Source organism: Micromys minutus (genome assembly GCF_963924665.1).
Source record: "Micromys minutus genome assembly, chromosome: 5".
NCBI lineage: Eukaryota > Metazoa > Chordata > Mammalia > Rodentia > Muridae > Micromys > Micromys minutus.
Genome location: NC_137974.1, coordinates 79,150,726 through 79,172,659, shown reverse-complemented (window position 1 = coordinate 79,172,659; position 21,934 = coordinate 79,150,726). Strand labels below are relative to the sequence as shown.

Here is a 21,934-nt window from a genome sequence, read left to right as displayed (position 1 = left end):
AGACGTTTTATAGATGGGCTACCCCATAGAAAGTACTATCCTCCCTAGGGAAAAGTCTTCCCTTCTAAGCTAATTCTTCCTGGAAAACACAGACCCTCCCTGAGGTGTGTCTCCTCTTCATTAATCCCAAATCCCATAAAGCTGACAAGATGAACCATCACAAGTGCAGAATTAGAGATAGTTACTTTTCTCCTGGGAATAGATACAAGGCTCTCTTCCTAAAGTCCGGAGCAAAGGTTATTGTAGAATATGGTATTCTGTGGGGATGTGGGGAGGTGATTTGGAAGGCTATCTGCAGTTCACTGTTTCAGAACACTGAGCAAGACCTGTGGTAGTGGGTACAGGTAATGGCAGAAAGCCTTGGGCAGGCACCTGATCAGGTGCAGAGTGTGGGAGCCTAAACCATCTCCAGTGTCCCTATGTGCTATTAAAAAAAATAATAACATTACAGGGGATGACGCCATGGGAGGGAGTATCATGGCATATATTAGAATCTAAAGGGGGCTCAATACACCTTCAGGTCAATGTCATTACTTTAAGAGATGTGTATTAATTATCCTTATGTTGCCATGATAAAGCACCATGACCAAAGCAACTTATAGAAGGAAGGGTTTATTGGGGGTGAGGCTTCCACTAAGAGTTCACACTTCCTGGCAGGAACAGGAAAAGCTGCCATCTTGAACCCCGAGCACGGGGGAGACAGAGCAAACTGAACGTGGAGTGGGGCTTTTGGTGTCAGTGTTGGCTCTTAGTGACATACTTCCTCCATCAAGGCCAAACAGACTGTGGGCCAAGTGTTCTAACACCCAAGACCATGAGGACATTTCTCATTCTAACCGCCGCAGGGTCTAAGGGCCTTATTTCATCCGGTCGCCTGGTTCTCCTTGTTTGTTGCTGAGTTAGGAATTCTCCATCTTGCTCATTCTGTTTAGCATCATTGTAGGTGAGCCAGGGCACAGTAATGAAATCCAACTGAAGCTTACTAGACAATGGACAGCCGTGTTCAGACTCTCTTACGTCCTGCACAGTAGCCTCTCGCTGCTCACCAGCATCTGAAGCTACTCCGTCTCGGGGGCTATGGTAGCATGGGGTTTTAAATGCTGAGTACCTCGTTTAAGTATTCCAAGGTCCCAAGGGAAGCTCCTGTTCTAACCTCATCACTACAAGCCCATTGTGAGGGTCACCTCAGAAGTGACATTGCTGATTCGTGCAAGGCCTGGGATTTGGGGGTACCAACCTCTGATCTGCTAAATTACACATTTAAAACCATGAACCAAAGAGGATACAAGAGAAAAATGAGTGTTACCAATTAAAATGCTACAAGAAATGAAACAACGGTTATATTTTTTATTGGTTGATGCTACAGATTTGAGCTGTCTATCCTAATTTTTATGTATGTGGGGGGATTTCAGCATAAGTTTTGGTGGTGGTGGTATCCATACTATAGAAGGACTAAGGGCTCTGGTGACTCTGGTGGGTGATCCCAGGGGAGTTTCTAGCTCACAGCCAATGGCCCCCACTGATCCTGTCTCCTCAGAACTCCAAGTTGTCCAAATCAGGTTTTTATCTCAGTTCCTGACTTCTGTCCACATCACCGTTTGGCTTCAGTTCCCACAGCTGAGTATTGTGTCATTGCTGAGTTTTGTTCCCAGTCTTTGACACCGTGACCCGATTAGTCTGTCTCATCATTTCATACAGCGAAATCATTTGTTAGTGTGGCTGACTAAGTTGACCGTTTTGATCCCTGAGCTCTGGCTAAGGATGAGACATTGTCTAACCACAGCTACCAAGTCCACTCATGCCTCAACAGGGAAAGAAGAGAAGCTTCTACTAGAAGAGGCTAGGGATGTGCTTAGGGTTGATATTCATCCTCTTGCTACTGATTTATGAGAACTCTTGATGTGTTGAACATTAGTCTTCTCTCATAAAACAAATAATTTGAAATCGGAGAAAGACGAGTGCCTGCGCGCTCCCTTGCTTGCTTGTGCTCAACTGGATATGTGCACTCTTACACAATTTGGGACACACTGCCTAGGGAATGAAACCCCCCACAGTGGGCTAGGTCTTCCCAAATTTATTAACTCATTGAACTTTGACAATCTTTTCACAGACAATCTCTCACACGCCTACAAGCCAACCGGGTGTAGATAATCCTTCACTGAGACTCTCCTCCCAGGTGGTTCTGAGTTGCGTCAGATTGACAGAACCAGCCACCATAGGGGTTGTTTCCTAATGTGTTTTGTTAAGTGGAATCTTGGCATTTTGACACCCAGGTGGTGTAGCACAGGATAAGTATGGGGATCTCTGATAGAAGCATTTGTCTTTCCTCATTCCTGTAGCCCCAAAATCCACCATTCCTACAGTAGTTATTCCTCTCTACTGAGGCACCCAGAGACTCCTCAGAGCAGTAATAAAAAATCCTCTGCAGTCATAATGAACCCGATTCTAAAAGGTTTTACTCACAAACACTCTAATCTCTTTGTGAGAAAACATGAGATAAAATAACCAAGTACTTGGTCTATAGGTAAGACACGCCCATAAAAATTAGTTCGTGACCTCCCCAAAGACATTTACAAAACGTTTTCAGCAATATTGCTGATATCAACTGAGAATAGAAATAGCACACACGTTCTTAACCAGAACAGATACTTCCTGCTATGTTCAACATTCAGCCATGGGACTCTCATAGACTTCTTTTCCATATTGAACATCACAGATCAATCTAAGAAACAAAATTATGACTCCATTTATACGGAATTCAAATATGGGCAAAACTAGTCCAAGAAGCTGAAATAAAAATATGGTTGACCTTAGAGTGTATTAGTGTCTGCAAAAGGACACAGGAAGCCATCTATAGTGCCAGAGTTGTGCCACCATGATCTGGGTAGTGAGGACATGTCTACATGTTCTATTTGTCAAGCTCTGGGTGTAGGAGCTGCCTGTGTCACTGTACAGAGGTCACATGGCAATTATACATTCTCTGAGTCCTGTATTCTCATTCTCTCTCAACCACTTTCACCTAGAAGTAGTCTTTCCAAACAGATCAAGAACAAAACTGTAGGCCAAGTATTTTGATATGAGATGAAACTAACTTTGTTACTGTCAGAAGTAACAAAGCTATGTGTGGGTAAATATGTCTCAAATGAAAGGCTGCAGATGCCAGAAGTGGTGAAATCAAAGACTGATACATTTAACCCTATAAAAACAAACTTGGCTCCAGTTCTGGCTCTAAGATATATGAGTGTGGCTCTATCTACATCAAATAATTCACAGATGTTTTCTGGAATTCTCTCATAAACATATTTGTTCTTTCTCTCTCATGAGCTTACTTATCCCCGGTTGTTTATTTTTCAGACACTTACTTGAAGCACGAGTGGAGACTCAATGACCTTCACATTGTAGTTTATTAGAATCCAATTAATAGGGTTTGTTCTTGATCCCTGTGATGGTGGCTTTAATTGTCGACTTGACAAAACATGCAATCACTTTGGAGGAGAGGCTCAATAAAGGTCTGTCTACACTGGGTTGGCCTGTGGTCTGTAGGGGATTGTCTTTATTGATTGATGTAGGAGAAACTAGCCCACTGTGGGTGGCACCATTCCCTAGGCTGGGAATCTAAACTGTATAAGAACAGTGAGGTCAAACTGAGAACAAGTAAGGAAGCACACGCATATTCATTTCTCTCAGCTCTTGACTGTGGATGTGATGTGACTTGCTGTCTAAAGTTCCTGCCTTGTCTGATGAAATAAACCCTTTTTCCTTAAATGTTTTTTTTTTTTTTTTTTTTTTTTTTTTGTCACAGCAACAGAAATAAAACTAGAGCATCTTCTTGTTCATTTGAAATGTCTTTATGGCAAGCTTGACTTCGATTTTTACCATCCTTTCCATTACCCACTTCCCCATATACAGTATATACTTATAATTTCTGAGTTATTTACCAACAACCCCATGTTAAAGAATTTACAACTAGAACATGTGTTTGTGTCACTTCCTTCTGTCTTTGGATTTACTTGACAGTTTTAAAAGATACTTAGCCACCATTTTGCCCAAAGGTTTCAATAAGATTAGGCCCTGTGTTTGCAATGCAGATGGATTCATTTGTTAGAATCTTCTTTCCTTCCTGGAATGACACTACATTCTCATTTATATTGAAAACGTTCTCACTAAAGCTTGCTCTTTTTGAGATAGGATCTCACATAGCTCAGACTACTCTCAGATTCTATATGTAGCTGAGGCTGGCCTTAAATGTTTGGTCTTCCTGCCTCCATCTCCCGAATACTGGGATTATAGGCATGTGTCATTACACCTGGCTTAAAGTTGACTCTTAATAACATATAGCCACAGGAGTCCAGGCAAATGTATAAAGTCATGTACTTACACCAGTACCATAAAAAATTGCCACAATAGGAATTTGTTCCTTTGTAACCACCTATGGGCCTCTCCTGGCTCCTGACGACCACTAAGATTCTTTCCATCTTTATGGCTTACTTTCTCTAGAGCCCCAAGTTAATGGAATGGATTTACGTGAATCAGTGTAACAGCTTGTCCATTCCTATTGCTGGGCAGAATTGGATTGTGTGGCTGTTTTTCTTCCCTCTATCTGCTGAGTGGCAAAAGTGTGCCCCTATCTCTCTCTCTCTCTCTCTCTCTCTCTGTGTGTGTATGTGTGTGTGTGTGTGTGTGTGTGTACATTTACACACACACATATGGCTATTATAAACGTTTGTGTACATGTTTTATGTGACTGTTGATTTATTTAGGGCTCTTTCCTGGATGTGTCCCCAGTGCACGGAAGGTGGGACCTAAAGTACGTGGCAGACATTGTCAGTTAAATGCAAAGTTCTTTTTGCCGTCCTCATTCTTCTGGAACTTTCCCTAAGAGGCAACTGGAGAAGACTGGAAGGCAGGCAGAGGGAGAGTGAGTGAGTGAGTGGACTTTCTTGTCTGCATGATCCTCTGGTTATAGAGCCTAAGTTCCACCAGGTGCGGCAGCAGCAGCCACTGTCAGAGCTAGTAGGGACAGTTGTTTCTAGCTTCATGTTCAGTCTCTAGAACCTCACCCACAGAGCAATATACCACTCCTTAAATATTGCCCACATCTCTCTGTTTGCAGAGGTCTCTAAGTTCCTGGACTATCAGAGATGGCCAACTGTAATTCACCCTGAGAGGGGCGACTCCTCCGAGTACTTTTCTCCACGGAGCTTCATGTCTGGGGGGGGGGGGCAAGACAGCTCCTTTATGCACTTACCATCCTCTGATAATGTCCACATCCATCTCTGCTGATCAGTCTGTCCTGTCCTTCCCTCTAATGCATGTTCTCTGGTAGAACACATAGTAGGCCATATATTTGTTCTTGCATTCTGATAGCTCTTTTTAAAAAGATTTATTTATTTATTATATGAGTATGCTATAGCTTTTTTCAGACACACCAGAAGACGGCATCTGATCCCATTACAGATGGTTGTGAGCCACCATGTGGTTGCTGGGAATTGAACTCAGGACCTCTGGAAGAGCAGTCAGTGCTCTCAATGCTGAGCTATCGCTCCAGCTCCTGATAGCCCCCCCTTTTTGTTGCTTTTATCTGCTCATGTCTCTGTGTACCCAGGGCATTGTCTCTTCTGCTTCCGGCTGTGTGTGCCTTCCCATGAGATCTACATCCCCAGTTCATCGGCGCCTGGTCTTTCTAGGGAAGCCATTCCCCTAGGGATGCACCCTGGGGCTGAATTTTCCCTTATGATAGAGCTGAAGCAGAAGCCCTTAGCACATTTTAATCCAGGTCTTTATCTTTTCTATATAAATATAGATGTGAGCATAGTTGATAGCTGTTAAAATGGATGCGTTGTTATAAATATTCAATGTTATAAGATAGGCAACATTGCTGATTACATTCTGCTGATGATATGAAATTCAGTCTATGCTCTTTAATAGACCTTCTGGCTATTTAAAAGCATTAAGCATCAGATGCCCACAAGAAACGGCCATGTGACCCACAAGAAGAGACCCAAATGCATAATTGAACATAGAGCATTTTTTGTATGAAGTACATTAGGATTCAATGATAAATTATGGCTTCTACCCACTGAGACGTCAACATTGTCCAGTAAAGGGTTGGGAGAATTTTGCTTTTTAGAAAGAAAGGAGGAGATGGAGGAGGGAGAGGGAAGGAAGGAAAGAGAAAGAAGGGGCAAAAATGGGAAGGAAGAACTTCCGGTCTGCATTTAAGTGAAGGATGGAACACCCAAGTCTTGGTTCACAGTCATAGAACCTAAGTGCAAAAACTGTGGAGTTCTGGTTGCTAGTTTAAAAAAATAGTTCTTGCAGTAGACAAGCTTTTGGCCAAGAGCCTGAGGCTGCAGTTCCATTGGGGGCTTGAAGCTTTTTTGGGGTAAAGGTGCAAGTTATAAGGACATTGGCCATGTGTCTCAGCTTTTCAGTCTCAGTTTTCAGCTTTTTTATAAAAAAGTATTTTATGTGTGTGTATGTTTTTCCTGCGTGGATGTCTTTGTATGGTGTGTGTGTCTAGTGTCTATGGAACCCAGATGAGGGTGTTGGACACCCAGGAACTGGGTGCTGAGAATCAACCTTGGGTCCTCTGGATGGACACCAAGTGCTCCTAATCACCGAACCATCTCTGTAGCCTTGTTTGTCTGTTCTTAAAACTCAGGCCACTGTGCCCACTTTTCACCTAAGAGCCTCTACTTAAACATGGTTCCCCGCTTAGAGCTAGAATGTGTGGCGACAGGCGACTCCAGTAGAACCACGCTACTCTTATAGTGACAGTCGGGGCTGGCATCAGAGTTTGAGTCCTTGGGGTAATCTTACCATGCAACCTTCTCAAATCTGCCCAAACCCAGTGCTTGCCAGTTTCTAGGAATCCTCCAATTTCTATATCATTGCCAGCCAGAAGTCCTTATTCAAATGTCTGACTTCCAAGATAAGGAGGGAGGCTGTCTTCGAGTCCACTGAGAAGTGAGAAGAGCTGAGACATGCTGTCCCATCAGGCAGCCAGATGTCACAGTGGCTGGATGGCAGGGAGTTTTGTTTCCCTGACTTGAAGAGATCTCCATTTTACAAATGCTGGGATACTACAAAGTCAGCATTTCCAGGGGTTCAGTAAGTACGTGTATGAGGGAGATGCCGGGCTCAGACACACAGCCCAAACTGCCCTGTGTAAAGTTAAACGTAAAGTTATAAGGTTGTGTTTGTAGCTTCCTGCTGTGTTCTCAGTTTTGCTTGTTTATTGGTTGTTTGGGTTTAACCCAGAGCCATTGCACACACTAGGGAAGTTAGAGTCACCTGAGACTCTAAATGCCTTCCCCAAGACCCAGCTATAGGCAGGCCTGTGGAGCATTTTCTTAACTAGTGATGGATGTAGGAGGGCCCAACCCACTCCTAGGCTGGCGGTTCTGGGTTCTATAAGAAATCAGGCTTAGCAAGCTAGTAAGCAGCTTCCCTTGGTGGCCTCTGCATCAGTTCCTGCCTCTAGCTTCCTGTCCTGTTTGAGTTCCTGTCCTGACTTCCTTCAGTGACAGACTATGGTGTAGAGTGTAAGCTGAACAAACCCTTTTCTCCGTAACTTGCTTTGGTTATGGTATTTCATCACAGTAATAATCCTATAAAGGCAGAGTCCCAGCACCCACACTGGGAGCTTATAAGAGCCTGTAACTCCAGCCCAGGGGACCCAACACCCTCTCGTGACTTCCACAGGCAGCCGAACATACCCATATACAGACATAATTAAGAACATTAGAATCGCGCACACATACGTTCATACACTTGATTGGGAATTCTTCACGCTTTCCAAAGCTGCAACCCTTGCCACGTATCACTCAGACCTCATGATAATCTGGAATTTTGTGGGGCTGACAGCCATGAGTCCCATTTCATAGGTGAGGAAACCTAGGCTCTCCCTTGCCTTCACACTACACCCAAAGATGAGTAGTGCTGAGGTAAAGCCACAACCAAATCCTCTACCCTGAGGCTGTATAGTGTCTCGTTGACAGCTGGCCCTGGGGAGCGGGACGCAGAGCCACCTGCATTTTCAGTCAGCTTTTGAAACATCTTCGGAATTCTCCCTGTCAGGTGAGACGCCATGATCCCCCCTGTTCATCTGGCTCTCCAGCTGGCTGAGCCGCTGTTTCAGCTTCATCTGGGAGGCACTGTACTCAGCCAGGAGTCGGGCAAACCTCGTCTGCAGGATGTCCAAGGACGACTCCAGGTATTCTACTTTCTCCTCAATGTCCCTGGTATCTGCCCTGGTCGTGACCAGGTCATCATCAATTAGGTTGTCCTTCATCAGAATCTGCCGACCCTTTTCCTCCAGAGCCCTCTTAGCCTCCGGGTACTCGGTGAGGGCCTCCATTAGGTCATCCTTGGAGAGGCAGAACAGGTCTGAGTAACCGATGCTCCTGATGTTAGCTGTCCTGCGGTTCCCTGACTTGCTCCCCTTGATGTTTAAAATGCTGATCTCCCCAAAGTAACTGCCATCACTGAGGACCACAAACTGGGTGACACCATCATCAGCTACCACAGCCAGCTTGCCTTCCTTGATGATGTACATCTCCCTTCCAATGTCCCCCTTTTTGCATATGTAGTCCCCAGGGCTGAACACAGTAGGACGAAGCTTCAGCACCAGCTCCACCAACAGCCCCGCCTCGCAGTCCTGGAAGATCCGGACTTTCTTCAGCGTGTCCAGATGCACGTTGATGGCGATCTCAGCCTTCAGCTTGTCTGGGAGGTTCTTGAGCACTTCTTTTTCATCCACTGTCTTCCTGTTAGCCCACAGATAGTCAAACCAGCGGATAACCCGAGTCTCCAAGTCCTTGGTTACCTTCCGGAACTGCATATACTGCTTGATGGAGTCGATCTTAGCCTGGAACTCTACCCGGGAAGCATTCATGTTGGAAATCATGGAGCCCACATTGCCTACGATAGTGGCGAAGATCAGGACACCCACCAGGAAGTCTATGACCACAAAGAGATACTCCTCATCCTTCACGGGGGGTGGGGTCTCCCCAATGGTGGTCAGGGTCAAGGTGGACCAGTAGAGGCTGTAAATGTACTTCCTGGAGAGACGTCCATACTCCGGCTTGGAGGTGTTTGGGTAGACCCAGGAATCTGTCCCAAAACCAATGAATTTGGAAATGGCAAAGTAGATGCAGGCGTTCCAGTGGATGATGACAAGTGTGTACAGAACCAAGTTCCCTATCCTGAACATATTGGGGTAGTTGGTCCTTGTCTCTGTGCGGTCAAAGAATTCAAAAAGCCGGGAGAATTTCAGGAGACGGTTGAACCTCAGTTCCGGGTAGTTCATGCCCAATTTTAAATAAGCCAGGTCTGTGGGGATGAGAGACAGGATGTCCAGCTTGAAGTGCAAGGTCTTTGTGTAATGTTTCCACAGCCTCTTGGTGTCCCTGACCATTAAGCCTTGCTCAAGAAAACCTAAGGAAGGAGAAGGGGACAGTCACTTGGGTGCTAAAGAGGCTTAAACTGTCTACAGAAAGATAATATCCCATCATGGTTACAGAACAGACACAGTGGTGTGTGTGAGAGAGAAACAGTATTAGACATAATTAACATTAATGCAGACACTCACCATGGTTTTTTTAAAATAATGTTTTAATCTCTTCTGTTTGATTCTTTTCACTGCTGGAAATAGAACCAGGGCCTTCCATAAGCTAGGGTTATATAACTGAGCTACATCCCCAGTCCTCCATTTAGGTTTAAATGCTATAAATTAATCGGCTTTGAAATTAGACTGGGGTTGGAGAGATGACTCAGTGGTTAAGAGCACTGACTGCTTTTCCAGAGGTCCTGAGTTCAATTCCCAGCAACCACATGGTGGCTCACAACCATCTGTAATGGGATCCGATGCCCTCTTCTGGTGTGTCTAAAGTCATCGACAGTGTACATATATATAATAAATCTTTTTTAAAAAAAGAAAATAGACTGGATGTGAGATGATAGCAAGGAATGAGGATTAAAATTTAAAAGACAAACGTGCCGAGGTCGGGTGCGGGAACGTGAGCTTTCCTGATGTTCTTCTCTCTTCACGGTTTGTATGCCTGAAAATATTAATCATCAAACTTCCAAGGCCCAGATCAAAGCCCGCGAGGCTGGAATCACCAGTAATAGTGTTCAGTGAAACAGTGCTGGGCTTGTGTCCCAGAGCTTAAGCCACGAGGCACTTTTACAAGTTCAAGGTGTCATGGCTGCTAGCTCCTTAGCTACAAATGACAATTAAGGCCGTCATCATAAACGACCAATTCCAGGATCCCTTAATCTCTTTGCTTCCAAGGGAACCAGAATCCTTAGATGCTTAAGTATCTTTTATAGAATGATGTTATGTTTGCACATCACCTATGCATATCCTCTTCATTATTTTAAATCCTCTCTAGGTTTCTTATAGAGCCCAAGACAAAAAAAAGCATAAACGCTACTTATTAGGTTGTGTAGGGATAATGACCAGGAGAAATAAAATCTCTAAATGTTCAGCTCAGAACGCTTTTTCAAAATATTATCTGTTTGGTTGATGGGGTCTCCAGGTGCTTGTGCATGTGTTTATGGAGTGTTTTATGCAGCCACGGTGTGTGTGTGTGTGTGTGTGTGTGTGTGTGTGTGTGTGTGTGTGTGTGTGGAGTACCTTGAATAGACATGGTGTGTGTGTGTGTCTCTGTGTGTGTATGTCTGTGTGTGTGTGTGTCTGTGTGTGTGTGTGGAGTACTTTGAATAGACATGGTGTGTGTGTGTGTGTGTGTGTGTGTGTATGGAGTGCTTTGCATAGCATCCTGGCTTTGAGACTTCCTCATCATTTAATGATTCTTCTGAAGAATCTTTATGAAGATTTTTTCCTTTTGCATCTGTGATCATGGACACCTGGCTTCTTGACCTCTATCTCCCCAGCTTCCTGCCGAATCTCCTAATTGCCAAAGACAGTAACTATCCAAGTGACAGAAGGGGCGGGGCTGACGTCTGAGTGAGGGCGTGGTGTAGCCCTGAGGCTTGCCTGAGACAAGGTTTTAGTGAAGGCTGTCAGAGCACGGCGCATGTGCACACTACTGTGACTACCTCAGGCTGTGTGTCGGAGGTCCTCTAAGTTAATTCACTGGGGACCAGTGGGAGGGAGCAGGGCTTTGCCACTCTGCCTGATTGGGGTGTGAATGTGGACTCGGGGCCTTGGTTTCTGAATCAGTAAGGTGGAGACAACCTTGCTTCTCGTTTCCTGTACTGGGAAAGCAAGACAAGCTGAGAGCACGTGTGAGTTGGGGCTCTGCCTTGCGGTGCGAATCAGTGTGTTCCCAGTGAGTATAGCGGTGTGGGTGGTAGTCCCAAAATCCTAGCAGCAGTAAGAGGGGCCTCTACGAGGTGAGGTAATATATTTATGCACATTAGAAAGAGATCCCCGAAAGCTGAGCAGCCCCAATTCTCAAGCACAGGAGTGTCTGAACCCCGACCAGAGACTGCTTAAAAGAACTCATCTTCCTAGGCTCCGTTTTGAATTTCACTGCTTCACCTGTTAAAACTTCTCCGAGGGGCTGAAGAGATGACTCAGCAGACAAGAGCGCTCTCGCTGCTCTCTCAGAGGCCCTGAATTCAGTTTCCTGCACACATGTGACTCACAAATGCCTGTAACTCAAGCTCAATTATAGGGTGTCTGATGCCCTCTTCTGGCCACTATGGGTACTACACCCATATGTACAAACCCACTCACAGATACCACTTTATAAAGAATAAAATAAAATCTCCAAAAATAATCATAGAACCAAATAGTAAATGTCCCCTGAGAGTGACATATTAGTGCTTTCTAGACATTCCACATTTCTGAGGAGAAGAACTTGGAAGATGAACCAAGTATCACTTCACACAGGCAGTACTGAAGGGTCCTTTGATATGACAGTTTAGCATTGTGTCAGGAGACATAAGTGAGGTCCAGACAGCCATCCCAACAGCTCGTATAACACCCCGACAGTAGATTTCAGAGCCCAAGTGTCTTAACCTCTGATCAGGTCTTGCTGAAGGATTCAGTATCAAGATACCAGCACCCAGATTTCCCCGACATCAAAGAAAGGTAACATTAAGTCCACAACCATTAATCTTCCTAAATGCTCTATGGTCCCCCTACTGAGGGCCTGTGACCTGGTCCTGTCAAGTCCTTGGGGGCACACTTACCTGTCCGGGCTCGAACCAGAATGTCCACAACATAAAGGACATCTGCAGAGTAGTCCAGGACCAACCACAGCATCAGGTGCTCTGACTGTAGCTCATCAAAACAGGCCCTGAGAAAGCCAAGCGTGAGATGTGACAGGATGGCCTAGTTGCGGGGCATAGATCCTTCCCTGCTCTGTGCTGTGACTAGGCGCATTGTAACCTGTGGCCATTATTCCTGCAGGGTCATACATGTTACATAGCACTTTCCTCTGAGATTCAAGCCTTCTACTCTGGACGAAACCCTCTTAAGACAGGATTTTTATAGAGAGGTGAAACAACAGATATCCTGAAGAGAGGTGAAATACTACATGGATGCTCATTAAGACAGGAAGTAAACAATTCAAAGTAGCTTCAGGAAGTCCCTGAAACTGAGCATATTCACTAAGACCCTTTCTCCCCATGAAGTATGTAAATGGTAAAGCCTGCTGAGAGTCACCTTCGGGAAAGCCAAGCTGGAATAAAGAAAATTTCAGTAAGTCAAGCAGCCTGGAAGAAGCAGAGAGGAGACCAGTTGAACTTCTTAGAAGAAATAAAGACTGATGAGCTGCCTGGAGGAGGCTCTGAAGCCACTGAAAAGAGACCCTGAGAAAGGACTCCAATCTGCTGAGCTGCCTGTAGCCTGTGCAATGCACATCAGATTTCCAGCTTTCATGAGCTGCCACCCATGCAGGGGTGGGCTTTGGTGATACATCTGTATTTGAGTCATTTCTGCTCCTGCAAGTAACCCTTCACCCAGATTCCTGTAAATAATTCCAATAAAACTCATTGCTCACCAAATTGGAGTCATTGGTTCCATTTCTGAAGTTAAGAGGTGTGTGTGTGTGTGTGTGTGTGTGTGTGTGTGTGTGCTGTGTTGTGTGTCCCTGGGAAAAGTCTGTCCCACAACAATACAATGAAATCACTCCAGTCTCAGAGAAATTATATTGTCCCACAGTCACTGGGCTCATAGGAAGAGGAGCTGAGGACTTAGATGTGTAACATAAATTTTAATGATAGAATGCAAAAATAAATATTCTACCCACCCATTCACCCAGCCACTCAAACACGGAACTATCCAACCACCCAAACAAACAACTACCCATTCAGCAACCCAACCAACTACCCACCCACTCAACTACCCTAACAACCACTCAACCACCCAACCAGCTAACTACCCAACCAGCCCCTGAAACTACCAAAGAAATACCCAAATAACCACCAAAATAGTCAACTACCCAAACAGCCACCCACACAAACAACCGAACTACCACCCAAACAACCACTGAAACAACCAACTACCCAAACAGTTTTTCAATCAACTACCCAAACACCCACCCACACAAACAACTGAACTACCACCCAAACAACCACTGAAACAACAGTTTCTCACTCACCTACTGACCTACCCTACCACATAATCAATAAATAAATCAATCAACCAATCAACAAACAAACAAAAAACTGGGATTGACATTAGGTAAAGGGATAAAAAACCTGTTCATTCTAGAGTCATATTCCAAAATATTCGAGAGGATATTTTCCCACCTTCTACATCTTGTTTGCTGTTTCTCACAGACAGCACCCCAAGCTTTCCTCTTCACCCCCGAAGAGCAGCTGGCTGCTCAGTCATTTAAGTCTTCTGCACACTCAGAAGAAGAACATTGACTCACAACTGTGTTCCTAGAGTCTAGATCACGTGTCAAGAGCAGTATTGCCATTTTGCTTATTTGCCAGGAGGAGCCCTCCCATGTTCTCTCCATTCACCAGCCTCACAGACCCTCAGACAGGCAGAGACCTAACCTCCAAACTTCCACATCCACTTGTGTGGTGTTATGCTATGGATGGTGTGATGGTTGGTATATGCTCGGTCCAGGGAGTAGCACTATTAGAAGGTGTGGCTCTGTTGGAGTAGGTGTAGCATTGTTGGGGTGGGTGTATCACTGTGGGTGTGGGTTTTAAGACCCTGTTCCTAGCTGCCTGAAGTCAGTATTCTGCTAGCAGCCATCAGATGAAGATGTAGAACTCTCATCTCTGCCTGCACCACAACTACCTGAATGCTACCATGCTTCCACCTTGATGATGATGGACTGAACCTTTGAACCTGTAAGCCAACCCCAGTTAAATGTTGTCCTTATAAGAGTTGCCTTGGTCATGGTGTCTGTTCACAGCAGTGAAACCCTAACTAAGACAGGTGGTGAATACCCTCCCCCCTCATTGCAGTATAAATAAAAAAGAACCTGTTGCTATTGGCCCTCCTTCTCACTCCACAGGAACTGCTGTAGTGTGGAGCCACTGCAATCCCCTAGGAAGTTAGTTCCCAAGCCTGGTACCCACATATCTCCTTCCATGGGCCTGCACACGCCCAGCTCACATGGGCAACAGAGCTGGAACTCCTGGTTCCAGCTACCTCTTCGCCATTGCTTTCACACACTGTCCTCCATAGCCCAGTAGAAACATGACTCAACAATCAGTAATTTATCAAGCAGACTTATATGTTAAATTCCCAATCTATAGTATATCTAAAAAATAAATTCACTGTCAATTAATAAAGATATAAACTGCCCACCTAAACAAGATAAAACCTATCTGATTCACCTTGATCTGAACCATCCTCCTCTGCCGCCTCCATCGTGAATCTCTTGCTTTCTCCTCCTCTTCCACTTTTTCAGCTTCCCGCCCACTCTCTACTGTCCAATCATGTGTCGCCTTGCCATCGACCTACATATTACCCTTTCTATTTACTTAAAAAAAACCTTTTCTCTCAAATGTAAGCTGTATACAACTATTACCATTTGTAAATCATCTAAATGACGGTTCTCTCAAAGTTAATTAGCTTGGGTAGGCTATAAAACTAAATTAGTCTTAAACTCTGTCAGAAATCTGAGAATGGCCAAATGTCTATAAACATAGGAAGCTGAGAGAGGTTGTAGAGACAAATCTCCACTAGCTGTCCCCCATAAGCAACATGTGAGAGCAAGTCTTCAGCCTTCTGGCCCAGGATCAACTAACAGACTAATGCAGAAATCTTGAAGGCTGATAGTTTTGGCTCAGCAAAGATTATCAGTTTACTATTCTGCACAATGTGTCTCTTTCTGGGCAGTATTAGTCTGTAGGTGAAATAGGCAGTTTCTGTCATTGTTAAATCCACCAAAGGGGAACTATAAGGAGCAGATATGTCTCAACAAAAGATAAGTAATATTAAATATTAAATAACAATAAATAATTTATGGATTTCTGACGTTTTTTTAAAACCATCTATCTATATAAGGGAATCTGAACTATTGTCCATTAACAATTCTCAGCTACTTCCAGTTTTAAAAATGAGAATATTTTAAAAATACCCTGTGAACTAGGAGCCATGAATTTGTTAATTTGGCCCCCAATTCCAGTCTGTAGCATGCCTGGGAGGTGGTAGAACCTTTAGTTGGTAGGTCAAGGGTTGGGAGAGTTGCCTTTAAAAGGAATATTAGGTCCCTGCCTGTTCTCTTCCTCTATGCTTCCTTCTTCCTTGTCTCGTAAGTGGCCCAGTGACATTAAGTAGCCATTAAGTTGTCTGGGTTTTCTGAAATTCTGAGGCAGAATAAGATTTTTCTCTTACAGTAAGTACTTTTTGTCGCACCAGCAGAAAGCTGACTAGCTGCAGGGAACACAGGCACTCTCTGCATCCCGGATGAGGAGTGCCGTCCTAAGAGTCACTGCGCATCCTCCTAGGGCAGCCGTGTCTCTTACAGGTTTTCCCAGGAACACTCCAAAGTTCACTGGCTACTCAAAGAAAAGAGGACGCTCTGCTGCATCATGGTAAACCAGAAGGTGCAGTCACCCTCAAACGGCTGTATCCTGGTTGGCTCAGGAGATCCCCTGACCTCGTCCAGTCCAGCTTCCCTGCACAAGTACAGAGACCCGCCCCTGAGGGACTTCCTCATAGGCTTACTTGGGGGCATCCCTCACCCTGTGCCTTGTCTTGGAGGGGCTATAAACCTGTATCCTTGTCCTGCTAGAAAGGGCTTTTGAATCCCTTCCTTACCTTTAGAGAGTAGTGGGAGCCCCTTATCCCCTCAGCAGCCCGCGCCCTGTAGATCTGTTGGGGAGGGGGTGCCTTCACTATATCCGTACCTGGCAACATGTTTAAGAGTGCTCCAAAGGCCTGCACAGCTCCTGCCACTTCCATGCCCAACCACAAGGGAGAAGCATCCTGCCCCAGTACCCACAGTAGCAGTTTTCCCACGGTGGGGGAAGGGATGCTTACTAGAAAGTTACAGCTCAGCCCTGTGGCTCCAACCTCTGTACCCCAAGAGCCCAGCGTAATTTGTTAGCAAAGGTCCCGGATATGTTCTCTCCTTCTTCAGCTCACCCAGGGGAAACCCCGATACCTCCGAGCTTCTGCAGAAAAGCAATGGCCCCTTCTAGCATGCACCCCAAATCCGCATCTACCCTCAGAAGAGTAGCGGAACTTTCCACGTTTCCAGCACAGCAGCCTGCCTAGGAAACCAGGAGCCCAGAATAACCCAGGGTAACTCAGAGAGAGGCATTCCTACCGCATCATCACTGAATGCGTACCTAACCGCAGGCTGACCCAAAAATGCTTCCCTAACCCCCTCAGAACAGTGGCTAGCTCGGCCCTTCCTTATAAAGCCCAAACACAGATTTCAGAGTGTCTGAACCCTCTTGGGGCCCTTCTCACCCGTGGTTCAGAGCTTCTTCAGAGTCCTCTGTGAAGCCCCCCCCCCCCCTTTTTTTTTTTGCAGATGGAGAACCTAACGCAGTGGTTCTCAACCTATGGGTCACGACCCCAGTAGGGGTCACATATCAGATATTCACCTTATGATTCATAACAGTAGCAAAATTACAGTTACAAAGTATCAGTGAAATACTTTTACGGTTGGAGGGGGTGGTCACAGTGTCAGGAAGGTCGAGAACCACTGACCTAAGGCAACAGAGTTCTGTGGTGGTTAAGAAGAGAAAAACTCTTCTCTGGTGAGACTCAGCACTCTGACAATTTGTTGCCCTCTCCTCCCCCCGTCCCTGATCCAGCGCCTACCTGCACACAAGTAGACACCAGTTATAGAAGACAGGGAGGGCGATGGCTGTCAGCCAGTGGTAGTAGATGTTGCTGGAGGGATCCACCACAAAGGGGTCCTTCTTCCTGCAGGAAACAGACAGATGGTTCTATGTATTAAAGGGCTTCAGTAAGGGATCTAAAGGCCTTTGTTAACTTAGTGACCTGACTGGAATTTTAGGTTGGGGATTGTACTGGCTGGTTTTGTGTCAACTTGACACAAGCTGGAGTTATCACAGAGAAAGGAGCCTCAGTTGAGGAAACACCTCCATGAGATCCAGCTGTAAGGAATTTTCTCAACTAGTGATCAAGGGGGGAGGGCCCAGCCGATTGTGGGTGGAGCCATCCCTGGCCCAGCCCATTGTGGGTGGTGCTATCCCTGGGCTGGTAGACCTGGATTCTATAAGAAAGCAGGCTGAGTAAGCCAGGGGAAGCAAGCCAGTCAGTGACATCCCTCCATGGCCTCTGCATCAGCTCCTGCTTCCTGACCTGCTTGGGTTCCAGTCCTGACTTCCTCTGGTGATAAACAGCAATATGGAAGTGTAAGCTGAATAAACCCTTTTCTCCCCAGCTTGCTTCTTGGTCATGATGTTTGTGCAGGAATAGAAACCCTGACTAAGACAGGGATGAAGAAACGGAGGTTGAAACAGGATCTTTTGAGCTCAACAGGGTCATAGAGAATGAGGAAGAAGACCGGGAGGTCCCTCCCTCCCAATCCAACCTCCATAGTTATAAAGTCTTGATTGATGTGTTTCCACATGCCCCAGGGCATCATTCCAGACCAGGATTTGATCTGGAAATGAAAGGCAGCTGACTGAGTGCTGGCCAGGAAGCAATTGAATCCTGGGGGGAGCTCTGTGGCAATGCGGGTTCCCAGGGACCACCCACACCTTCTACAGGATGGAGACTGGAGTGTGCTTGTAGACAGCTCTCAGTGTCTCTGGACTTGGAAGCCCTGGAGTACGTGTCCTCAGACTCTCTCTACCTCTCGCTACATTTGTGAGAAGAGGGGAGATACTGATTTCACTGTGACTCATCGAGGTAATGGTATCACTCCACTGAGGTGTTGAGAAATTAGTGACCCGGGCTAATGTCATACAAAAATCATTCACTTTCACTAGCCCCTGGGAAGTTACACACAGCCTGAGGCCGGAGATTTTTTGAAGCAAGAAGCTGTAGACTGAAACCCACGCACTGAGGGGGGAATGGCAAGCAGGGGGTTAAAAAATCACATGTCATGTGTATTAGCTGAGTAGGTTTCTGTTTAAAAGCTGACTGCAAAGGTCATGTGTGGGGGTACATGTCTGTAACCTCAGGACATGGGAGGCTGAGGCAGGAGGATGGAGCTCAAGGCCAGCCTTCGATAACCAGGACTGTTCTAGTTTGCTCTCTGTTGCTATGGTAAATACTGTGATGGTTTGTATATGCTCCACCTAGGGAGTGGCACTATCAGAAGGTGTGGCCCTGTTGAACTAGGTGTGTGTGGGTGTGGGCATTAAGAACCTCATCCTAGCTGCCTAGAAGTCAGTATTCTGCTAGCAGCCTTCAGATGAAGATGTAGAACTCTCAGCTCCTCCTGCACCATGCCTGCCTGGACACTGCCATGCTCTTACCTTGATGATAATGAACCGACCCTCTGAACCTGTAAGCCAGCCCCAATTAAATGGTGCCCTTTATAAGACTTGATTTGGTCATGGTGTCTCTTCACAGTAGTAAAACCTTAACAAAGACAAATACCATGGTTTAAAGCAGTTTGGGAGAGGAAAGAGTTTATTTCAGTTTACACTTCCAGGTCAGGGCAGGTACTGCTCTTCTCTCTCTCTCTCTCTCTCTCTCTCTCTCTCTCTCTCTCTCTCTCTCTCTCTCCCTCCCTCCCTCCCTCCCTCCTTCCCTCCCTCTCTCTCTTCCTTCCACACCCCCCTCTGTCTCTGACTTCCTCAGCTAGCTTCTCATTTAGATCCAGCAGCCTAGGGGATAGTCCTGCCCACATTGGGCTGGATCAATCAACAATCAAGACAATCCCTCACAGACGCTGCAGTGGGGATAACTGATCAAGGCAATCCCTCAGTTCAGACTCCCTTACATGACTATGGGCTATGTCATGTGACAGGTGAAACTAATTAGGATACTGTCTGACAAACCAATATAAACCAGATAAAGCTAATTAGGATACTGTCTGACAAACCAGTATAAACCAAACCAAGATAAGTGGACCATTAAGGAGTTTAAAATGATAGTTAAATTTATTCACCATAATTTGACACATTGAATGTGTCATTTAAAAGATGAACCTCTTACCTTGCAGACATGACTTGCAGATTGAAAGTCATGAATGGGTCTCACCATTCCCAACACAGAGCTGTGATCTCTTGGAAGGCTTTAGAGGAGCCACCCCCTGCCCCTTGTTTGTAGTGAAGGCAGACATCCCTGTGCCTGTAGGCCTTCAGTTCCCATGTTTTTGGTTAGCTTAGCTGTAATGCAGTTATACCTAGCTTTACAGTGCTGTGGAGGGCTGTGGAACTGGTTGGCTGGGTATAGAGCTCACTGTACACACACAAGAACTAGATATTGGAGTCCTAGAACCCATGGGCAGACATGGCAGCTGCCCAGGAGGTAGGGACAGATGTGTGTGAGGCAAGCTGATCTCAAATTGGTGAGCTCTGGGTTCAGTGAGAGTGATGGAGGAGGACACCTGGATCGATTTCAGGTTTCCACATGCACAGATGTGCACACCCACGTGGACACAGACACACATACACACATGCAAGAAAGAGGAGGAGGAAGAGATAGAAGAAGAAAAAAAGCGTTTCTACTCTTCTAATTCTCGGAATCGCTTGTCCTAGTTAAGTTTAACTGAACTTGACACATCCCAGATTCATTTGAAGGAGTCTGAATTGGGGTAATGGGACCTGTTGTCACCTCTGTGAGAAATTGTCCTGATTAATGATTGATATGAGGGGAGACTGCCCACTGTGGGTGGCAACCTCACTAGGTTAATGGACCTGTGCTTATAAAGAAGAAAAAGAGAAAGAAGAGGAAGAATAGGAAGAAGAGAAGGAAGAGGAAGAAGAGGAAGAGGAAAATAATGAGGAGGAGGAAGAAGAAAAAGAAGAGAAAGAAGAGGAGAGGGAAAGAATGAAGAGGAGGAAGAAAAAGAGGAGGAGGAAAATAATGAGAAGGAGGAAGAAAAAAGAGGAGAAAGAGGAGGAAGAAGAGGAGGAGGAGGAAGAGGAGGAAGAAGAAGAGAAGGAGGAGGAGGAAGAAGAAGAGTTTTGTCAACAGTCTAACCCTTTGAAATTTTGTCAATAATTATATTTTTAAGTGTTATAACTTTACTTAAGCCTGAGGCTGCCTTCCCTCATGGAGTTTTTAGGTATGAAACTATAGCCTACTTTTGTAGGAGTCCCAGAAAGGTCCATTTAGCAAAGTGCCTTCAACATACAGCCAAGCCTCAGCTGGTCACGGTAGCCGAGTGTCATCCTGTTACCTATGACCATCTGCCTTACATAGGACAAAGTGCTAAGCCTCAGCCGGCTGAGCAGCCCAGCCATTAGAGCTGCTTAGCCCGCGCAGGCTACAGCACTGAGATCCTGTTTGGATTTGTAGATCCTGATTCTAGTATTATAGGTAAAGCAGAATCGAGATATTAAAAATAATTTTATCTTTTGGCAGCGGATGAGAACAAAAGAATCATTTCAATTTGTCAGCCAAGAATCACGAAGTCCTCCGTCTTATGAATGTCACCAGCAGAGGGCGCTTCCCACAAGCTTATCGGGCCTTCTCAACACTGCAGAGTCTGGGTTTGCTTTGGTGGTCTTTGAGGCTCTGTGCCACAGGCTTTGGCTTTTTAAAACTCTTGCTACCCAACTGTTGAGGAGTCAACTCAGTGCTATCCAGCTGCACCCCTGGACCTACCCAGCACTGGCCCAAACATTATACAGACTTGCAAAACACAGCTGCTTTGAGCTGAGAGCAATTCGATCCCAAAGGGAGAAGTTACTTCAGATATGGGAACTTAAAGGATTCTGGAAATGGGAAGCTGGGTACAAAGAGAGGATTGTCACTTATGCCCAAACATCCCCATTTGGTGGCAGTGTTCAGTTTCATCCCGTGGTCTGTGGCTGCAATGTAGATCCATGAAATGACTGGTCCTGGGGCAGCCTTTTTTTTTTTTTTTTTTTTTTTTTTACCTGAGTTCTTGCCCACATCCTAGCCACAGGATCACAGCATGAGGACTTCCACAAGCCATCCGTGGCTTCCATCCCTGAAAGCCTTTCCCTGCCACAGCTTTATGGCCAAATCATTTTGTTTTTCTTGATTGATGGCATCTGAGTCAACGGCTTTGCTGCCATAGTTTATATAAAGCAGACAAGCCCTTCTTTCTTGAAGGGAATTAAAGTTCTGTTCAATAAACTGGGAACAAACAGCAAGCTCTGGCCCTTTGTTGCTGCAAGCCAAGCAATTGGCTATTTCCTTCCGATGTTGATGGCTTCCCCTGACCTTCGGTGAGAACCCCTGGTAGTCCTAAGAGGCAGAAGCCACAGACTTACTCTCCCATACTTGCCTGTGGTCGATTCCACTCCTGCCCACAGTCCCAGGACTGACCTGACACACCTTACTCTTGTCTGCCAGCTCAGCATCTGTTGACAGAACCTTGTCACAGAAGGTCACCTTTTCAAGAGGCTGGTCACC

The 21,934-nt window shown here is 45.6% G+C and overlaps 1 protein-coding gene across 1 annotated transcript in view; it reads right to left on the bottom strand.

The window, feature by feature from the left end:
- Positions 1–8,041: 8,041 nt before the first annotated feature.
- Positions 8,042–21,934, bottom strand: part of CNGA3 (cyclic nucleotide gated channel subunit alpha 3) — a gene marked incomplete at both ends in the record, with an annotated part of 29,861 nt that continues 15,968 nt past the window's right edge. The window contains 3 exon segments of the mRNA XM_080917537.1: positions 8,042–9,441; positions 12,169–12,275; positions 17,225–17,329. Coding sequence (XP_080773663.1) covers positions 8,042–9,441; positions 12,169–12,275; positions 17,225–17,329 — 1,612 coding nt within the window.